General features: G+C 35.6%; 2 protein-coding genes across 3 annotated transcripts; both read left to right on the forward strand.

Annotated features, from left to right (window-relative positions):
* The first annotated feature begins 784 nt into the window (after window positions 1-784).
* On the forward strand, window positions 785-2,054 carry LOC105772540 (uncharacterized). Of its 2 annotated transcripts, none has more exons than XM_012593859.2 (2): window positions 785-1,672; window positions 1,747-2,054. In XM_012593859.2, the coding sequence occupies exons 1-2, from the start codon at window positions 823-825 to the stop codon at window positions 1,749-1,751; spliced, it is 855 nt and encodes a 284-aa protein (XP_012449313.1). In that variant the 5' UTR covers window positions 785-822; the 3' UTR covers window positions 1,752-2,054. The 2 variants fall into 2 exon arrangements, with proteins under 2 accessions (XP_012449313.1, XP_052484630.1); XM_052628670.1 differs by having other exon boundaries at window positions 1,757-2,054.
* Window positions 2,055-4,214: 2,160 nt separating this feature from the next.
* Window positions 4,215-8,157, forward strand: LOC105772549 (hypothetical protein). Its single transcript, XM_012593868.2, has 7 exons — window positions 4,215-4,840; window positions 5,267-5,410; window positions 6,022-6,094; window positions 6,624-6,729; window positions 6,808-6,904; window positions 7,484-7,579; window positions 7,658-8,157. The coding sequence occupies exons 1-7, from the start codon at window positions 4,346-4,348 to the stop codon at window positions 7,811-7,813; spliced, it is 1,167 nt and encodes a 388-aa protein (XP_012449322.1). The 5' UTR covers window positions 4,215-4,345; the 3' UTR covers window positions 7,814-8,157.
* The last annotated feature ends 230 nt before the right edge of the window (window positions 8,158-8,387 follow it).

Here is an 8,387-nt window from a genome sequence, read left to right on the forward strand (position 1 = left end):
GATATGTTCAAGAATTATAATAGTAGTAATTTTTTATATATAGAGTTTAAGGTAAAAAAAAAAACGATTTGGATTCCTGGGTACTTACTAAGCTTTTACAAGTGTAACGTGTGTTTTAAACACGTAGATGGAAGATCGAATTAAAGCTCTAGATTCAGGTTGAGATTTCAACTCATCTCATCTCATCTCATAACCAAGGCTTGAAGAGAGTACGAATTTGATATTTTGGTTATAGAATATGACATGTACACAAGTTACTGCAACTGTTTTGATATAATTTGAGTTTTATAATGATTAATTGACGTGAAATCGTCGAAGTTGCTTCGGCAATGAATGTAACATCTAAGTACTTTGACCCGATGTTCGGGTCGGATATGAGGGTGTTACATTGTTGGTAACCATTTTGTAACTTTTCATAATTAGGTAACAAAAAATTTCACTAATAATTAGGTATTAATTTTATAATTTTTCATACTTGGGTGAACAAAAAGAATTTACTAATAGTTGAAGGATTTACTAATAGTTCAGTGAGTAATAGTTTGATTTACCCAAAAATCTATGTACTTACAAGAGGGGTAGGCTAATTACCCCCTATCCATAAATGAATTCATTACTGGAGGACCATTATCCATAAATGAATAAACTTAAACAGGAATGCAGTGGATGGATCAATGATATCCAGTACCGGTAGGCAGTTGAGGTAGAGAAAATATTGGGTCATCAGTAACTTTTCAGTGCTTATAAAGGCAATCCCCCCCCTCCTCCTTTTTGCTGCAGCTTTATTAACTGACGTAGTACTAGAGTAGTAAAGGCAGCAGCAAGATGGAAGTTCCCTTTTTCCCAACCCTTTTCTCCTGTATCAAAGACTTGGTGGTGCAACAAGCCTTGTTCTCAACCTTGGAGGATTGGCTAGTGAAGCATCCCAAAATCCTCCAGTTTTCATGGGAAAATGGCCAAACACCAGCCTCCTCTCATCGCTTCCTCACCCTCACTGTCTTGTCTTACATCTCTTTCACCTTCGTTCTCTCCCAACTATCTCGCCCTTCACTTTCACGTCCACTCCTCAAATCAATCGCAGCCGTCCACAACATCTTCCTCCTTACCCTTTCTTTCATCATGGCCCTGGGTTGCCTCGTTTCCATCTTCTCCCAGGTGCCTAACTTCAACACCCTCGTTTGCTTCCCTAGGGGTACATCCCCATCGGGCCCTCTCTTTTTCTGGGCATACATCTTCTACCTCTCCAAGATTGTTGAATTCATGGACACCCTTTTGATCATCCTCAGCGGATCCATGAAGAGGCTATCCTTCCTTCACGTCTACCATCACTCCATGGTGGTCATCATGTGTTATATTTGCTTAGACAGTGCTCAGTCCTCCGTACCCATGGTGCTGATCACCAACTGCGTGGTGCATGTCGTAATGTACACCTATTACCTGTTGTGCACCCTGGGGATGCACCCCAAGTGGAAGAAAATGGTGACGGATTTTCAACTAGTGCAGTTCCGGTTAAGCTTTTTGATCATGGCCATGCTTGTGTTCTACCACTTCACTGCTTCTGGCTGCTCTGGGATTCTGAGTTGGTGTTTCAATGGAGCCTTCAACGTCTCTCTTCTCTACTTGTTCTCAGACTTTCATGCCAAGAGTTACTCCACCAATGCCAAGGTCTTCAAGGGTAATAATTAATTAAACCATCTTTTTTTTGTTTTTCCATTTCGTTTCCATTGTTACATGTAGTAATTGTTTCAGAGTGATTCAGTTCAAGCTCATGAATCTGGTATAGAATCTTAATCGTGAAAGCTGGTATTGTCAAACCAAGGAGGATGGAGTTCATGTTCCATTTATTTTATTGATTGAATGAATAAGTACGTAGGATAAAACATTTGTGTACCTCTTTCCAAGGCTTTTGTGAGTTGAGCCTTATTGTTTGATAGTTGAAATTCGAGGGACGGTTTTATTTGGTGAATGTTTCGGAGTTTCCGAAATTCTATGGTCGAGTTTTATTATCACTTTAGCTGGTATTTCAAGTTAACTTCGTGATCAACTTTTAAGGATGATCTCTTAAGTCTTCGATTTTGCTTGTATTTTCATCTTTGTAAGGGCAGATGCTATCCTTTTATTAATAAATTCACTGTAACTTATTCAAAAACTTTAGTACCAAAAACTCGTTACTTTATTATACATCTATTTCATTGGTTACCTAAGATAGAAACAATGATTACCAACAAGATTTCCTGTGTCAGTGGAAGGCAGGGATAAGTCTACCGTCATCCATAAACAAAAATAAATGTCTATATTGTATTTGGCTTTTTGACGAAAATAATATACCCCAATTTTGTTATCGACAACGCCACCTGGCCAAACCCGTAAGTGGAATAGAATTAAAAAAAAAAGTTTAGATAAAAAATAAGATTTTTTAAATAAGTCAGTAGAAATTTTTGGTTCGGGCTCAGCTTAACTCAACTTGAATAAGCCTAAACTTCTTTACATGTTTTATTATTGTTATATCATTGTTTTACTATTGTTATATTATTATTTTGCCATCATTTTACTATTATATTGTTATTATTTTATTGTAATTGTTTAAATATTATATAACTCTTATTTTATTGTTAATTTTGTTACTATTTTAGATGCATTTACTTGTTAAGTTGCAACTATTTTAGTTATATTTAAATATAAAGACTTTTTTAATACATTTTCAATTTGTTAAAAATATTTATTTTAATGTTTTAATATATTTTATGTATTATATTTTTATATAAAAATACGGGCAGTCAGGTTAGAATAGAGTTTAGCATTTTTAATTTGAATAAAGTTTGAACAGAATTTTAAGTCTACTTTTTGAGCTCGAGCTTGGGCCTAAATTTGTGGCCCAAACCGACTCAACCGAGCCCATCCCATGATTAAATGTACTATTTACCGAAATGGAATGTGGGTTCACCAGGGTGGGCAAATTGGCCTATATGTGAAAGGGGAGCAGGGAGATGCTGAATCGGTGCATGGGTTCCTTGCTCCCTTGACAGAGACAAGCCCTTTCATTGTGGGAATTTGGGAAAAAATGCCAGAATCCAAAAGTAAAAAAACTTTTTGGTTAATAAGAATAGCTTGTATTCAAAACAACCCTTTAAAAAAAAAAAAAACCCCACTTTGCTAAAAAAAAAAAATCTGTTGTGAAGATCTTCAGAGAAAAAAAAAAGCACCACTTGCAAAAATGGAGAATGATTTCATTGCATATGTATACTAGAAAGGCCAAATTTATCGGTCTAAAGTTGGCTTTGTTTTTAAATCCAATCAAAAGGTCGGCGTAAGGTTCAGCCATGATACTAAGATTGATGAATTAAGAAGAAATATTGACACGAAAATATCCCATCATTGTGGAAGTTATTTTCGTGTTATGAGTTGCAAAGGCACCGGTGTAACCAATGGATGGAAAGGCTTTAAGGAGAAGTTGGCCAAGGGTAGTTGATTGGTTCAATTCTACGGAACATTATCAATTATCAGTGGGCCCAAAGTTTTGACAATGGGTCTCGATACGGTCATATGGCCACAATTTTAGCAGAGGCAATAAACTCCATATTTAAAGGAGTTCGTCATCTACCATTTTCAATTGTATTCTCGACAATGCTCTATAGGTTGGTCGTGTTGGTGCCACTGATGTGTACAAAGCAGGAAAAACAAATAGAGGTAGGGAACATTTACTCGGAGGATCGAAGGAAAGCGATGGTTATGAACATAATAAAAACAAACAAAATGTTAGTTCAACTATACTCTGACGTCAATCAGACCTTTCATGTGATTGAATTTGTTAGCGTTTGGGCAGGCATCCTACCTAGGTCATATCATGTTGATCTTTTGAATAGATGATGTAATTATGAGAAATTTCAAAAATTCCGACCAATTTCTTTTTGTCTCTCTTTCTCTTATCTTTTTTTATGTTCTTATTATTTTAAAAAATATAATTTCATTTATATTTCACTATTTAAAATTTAAAAAATAAATTATTTATATATTTGTTAGCCTTTCAAATAATATTTTATACCCTAATAATTATTTTATTTTGTATCAATATTAAGTCTCACCGAATATATTATTGTGAAGGAGTTTATGTTTGGAGTTTTGTATTTAACTTTGGGGGTAGCAACGTGTTGACATTTTGTGTGAGCCGAAGAGTGATGGAAAAAACAAAAACAAAGGCACCAAAACTGGGGTATGCGTTCGGCCAAAAACAACATATTAAACGTTTCCAAACTATTAACCCAAATATAACATGAAAAACAGAAATGAGATTGAAGAAGCAAGCAACCATTAGTTTGTTTGTTTCATTCCTTTTTCTTTTCTTCCTTTAATGGCTCCTTCTATTTCTTCTATTTTCATTTCCCACACTTTCAATTCTTTCGCTTCCTTCACTAACTGCTCTAAAAACAACAAAAACCACACTACTCCACCTTCACAACATAAAAATCATCGACTTTTTTCTTCTTCTCCAGGAAAAGTGTCTTTCGCCGCTGCAACAGGGGAGCTTTTCTTGGGAATTGCATCAAGATTTATTAAAAGCAGTTCCAATTATGAAGATTCAGGCTCTACAATCCCTGTTTTCAGCAGACCCAGAAAGAGAATCAATGGGAGTGAGGCTGGAAACAATGATAAGGACAGAATTGGGTTAGTGATGGAGGATGAAATTGAGCCAGAGGTGATATGGGAACAACGAGTCAAGGATATTGAAGCTGAAAAAGAAAGAAGAGTGGTTACTAGCCCTGGTTTTAGCTTCTCTGCTGCTGGCCTCTTGTTTCCTTATCATCTTGGAGTGGCCCAGTTCCTCATTGAAAAGGGTTATATAAAGGTTTGATCTTTTGCTTCCCCCCCCTCATTTTACAGAAGTAGATTGTATGATTGTTCATCAATTCAGTTTGATTTCTGTTAACTGGCAGGTTCTTGTTTATTGGTAGGGAAATTCATTTAGAAATCTCTTTCTTTTGAGAGAAGCTAGAATTGAAGAATCTTGGCTTTCTTGAGCTCTAATTTTATGCTATAAGCAAGCATATGAAGTTAAGTGATGGTTCCTATTTTAAAGTAGATACCGTAGTCCGTATATTTTCTAGAAAGTAACAATTTTAAAACATAATTAAACTTGATCACTATTCTGTTAACCTTGGTTTTTTTTTTCTTGAGAACACTGACAAACTCTTTATATGACTCTGTGCTGTAATATTTCATCATGAACCACTCTGGCCATACCTGATATTTCTTTTTTTCCACTCTGATGCAGGAAACCACACCATTGGCTGGTTCATCTGCTGGTGCCATAATATGTGCAGTGATTGCTTCTGGAGCTAGCATGGATGAAGCCTTAAAAGCTACTAAGGACCTGGCTGATGATTGCCGGCTTAAAGGGACTGCATTTCGTCTTGGGGTATGCCTAGGCCTAGCACAGTGACTTATTTGTGGCTTAATGCACTTAGAGTTAGCAATAAACTAATTTCAATTGGTAACTTTTAGCCACTCACATGACTTGTTTGTGGCAAAGAGAAGGAAAAATTTTGCTTATTTTGGTTAGCTCTTGCTTTTTACTATAGTTTTTACTCATCTTTCTAACTTCAAGTTTAAATTTATACTAATTATTCTTTATTTTAAGTCTAACGATTTTAACACATGTATTAAATAAACATTTTCCTCATGTTATTACACTAGTAACCACACGTGTCATTATTATTTTGTTTTATAAATTTTAGTTTCTTTATGTTTTTATAGTGTGTATGATTGATGGTCATTAATTGCTAATAATCATGTATATTTGCAATCTAATTTCTCAACACAAACGGATGCAAAGATTAACATTTGAATTTAATCATGAATGATTTTAAAGGATCTTGATTTCATCAGCTTTGATATTTTAGTGGCTTAATATCTCATTTACTTTTTTTGGCCATTTGCTTATCATCCCACTAAAGAACTCATATTTCTGCATCAGCTTTTGATAAGTTTTCACTTTTATGTTAACTTATGCTTTTTTAAAACCGACAGGCTGTTCTCCGAGATATTCTTGACAAGTTTCTGCCTGATGATATTCATACTAGGTCCAATGGGAGGGTTCGTGGTGAGTATGATTATTTGAAAACAAACTAGAAACTGTACGTATATTCTTTTATACTGGGAGTACATAGAGCTGATAATTAAATTTTCTTTGAAGCATATGAGAAAATAATATTATCATCCTACAATTGTAATCTTTGAATGACACATTTAGATCATGATAACATTGAGATAGCTGCTCAGATCAAGCTGGTAATAAGGAAAAAGTAGATAGGCGTTGGGGTAGTAACATGCAAAGCATTGGTCAAATCATAATGTTAGAGAGATGCTAGCTGAGGTCTAGATTGTTTTTTAAAATACCGAAGTAGCTACAAACACATTATGAAGACGGTGGAGGGTGTTACTATAACTTCAGTTGTTTTTACACTAGATTCACTAATCTACCTTTCTCTGTGCCAAGATAAATTCTCTCTTTTTAGTGTATGACATTCTTTATAAAGCAATTTGCATAACATTGATGTCTGATTTTGACTTGCGAATCTCCACCACTTTGAGCAATTAACATTTCTTTTATTGTGCAACTATAATGTCAGTTGCTGTAACTCAGATTCTTTGGAGGCCTAGGGGTTTACTGGTAGATCAATTTGATTCTAAAGAAGATTTGATCAATGCAGTCATTACATCTTCCTTCATTCCTGGGTAATTGGTTAAGGCATAGTTCTGCATTGAAAGGCTTGCTATGAAGTTACGAGAACCTGATACAAAACATCTTTGCAGGTATCTTGCTCCTCGCCCAGCAACAATGTTCCGAAATCGTCTATGCATTGATGGGGGTTTGACATTATTTATGCCCCCAACATCTGCTTCTAAAACGGTATTTTCTTGAGATTGTTTAAAACTGAACCTGCCTCCAAAAATTCCGGGAAACTATTTGTCCCAAGACGTTCTATTTTACTGAAATTTGCAATCTGATATAGGTTTGAAACAAGAATATTTAGTCATAAATGGTTTTGAATTGAATTGCTAGCTGTTGAGTGTCATTTTGATATTCTGATTAGCACTACAATAATATATGTGGTCTCAAAAGTTACTGAAGTGTTTTGTAGCTATCGAATACAAAGCTTGGATTCAGTCAAATCTGTTTTATGATCCACATATCACTTTACATGTGATTATTGTTAAGACTTGAAAAAGCCTTGTATAGTAATTCACCATAGTTTATTAATCACTGGTCAAGATTTACAAGGACGAGATTGGCCTGCGTTTATATGTAGTGTTATTACTCTTGTTTATCCGATATTTTACAGTTGCAGTGAACTGTGGAATTGAAGTCTTTTGACTTTGAGATAGGTAAAAAGTGGTAGTATCCTATTCCACTGGACCTAATACCAAGCAATGATGATTACACAAACTTACTCCTGATGGTGATATGATGGCTGATTTGTCTTTGCAGGTCCGAGTCTGTGCTTTCCCAGCCAGTCAGTTGGGGTTGCAAGGAATTGGGATTAGTCCAGACTGCAATCCTGAGAATAGGGCTAGTGGAAGAGAGGTAATCCCGTAGGTCTGCAAATATTGATTGTTTCCCTCAAGTATAAACCTCTGAACTCTTGTTGCCAACTCCTCACAGCTTTTCAATTGGGCATTGGAGCCAGCAGATGATGAAATTCTTGATAGGCTCTTTGAGTTTGGATATATAGATGCGGCCGTATGGGGAGAGCAGAACCCTGTCAAGGACATTGTTGCAGATAACAGTCCCCTTGTTGGGAATGGTTCTGCCAAGTAAATACTTAGATGGTCGGATAGCATTTCAGGGTAACTCTCAAGTCTCAACCCTGGCAAGTAGGAGAATCGAATTTCATTTGGAGTGCTAGACCATGGCTAAAATATAGATATAGTAGCCAAGATTATATAAAGTTTATATGGTATGAAATTGTCAAACGACCATGAGATGTCATAGGTACAGTAAGTGAGGAAGAAAGGAATTGAAATGTAGAATTTAGGATAAGGATATAATATTGTACTCTGGGATGATGTCAAAATCCATTCATCCTTATCCATCTCATGTTCTCCATTGCCTTGTAATCTGAGGATTTCTTTGTATAATACCAGTAAAACTGCAGTTGCTCACTCTTGGATCATATTAAACATCATCTCGTTTTTATGGATGATCCAAGTAGTAATCTTGGAAAGCACTAATCATTTACCAAAAAAAAATCTTAATTACAGATTTGAAAGAGTTTGAACTGAGGAGTGAGTTGTGACAGACAATTAGAGGGTGAGTGGCAGACAGAAACAGTCCCACATTTTTGTATCCTCCTTTTGCAGCAAGTCAAAAGGTATTGAAGAGACGCATGAAG

Source organism: Gossypium raimondii, chromosome 1 (assembly GCF_025698545.1).
Source record: "Gossypium raimondii isolate GPD5lz chromosome 1, ASM2569854v1, whole genome shotgun sequence".
Taxonomy (NCBI): Eukaryota; Viridiplantae; Streptophyta; class Magnoliopsida; order Malvales; family Malvaceae; genus Gossypium; species Gossypium raimondii.

Coding starts and splice junctions, on each gene's coding strand:
- LOC105772540 (XM_052628670.1), top strand. CDS start 823: ATGGAAGTTCCCTTTTTCCCAACCCTTTTCTCCTGTATCAAAGACTTG. Junction 1,673..1,756: donor CAATGCCAAGGTCTTCAAGG/GTAATAATTAAT, acceptor AGAGTGATTCAG/TTCAAGCTCATGAATCTGGT.
- LOC105772549 (XM_012593868.2), top strand. CDS start 4,346: ATGGCTCCTTCTATTTCTTCTATTTTCATTTCCCACACTTTCAATTCT. Junction 6,095..6,623: donor GTCCAATGGGAGGGTTCGTG/GTGAGTATGATT, acceptor CTATAATGTCAG/TTGCTGTAACTCAGATTCTT. Junction 6,730..6,807: donor ACATCTTCCTTCATTCCTGG/GTAATTGGTTAA, acceptor ACATCTTTGCAG/GTATCTTGCTCCTCGCCCAG.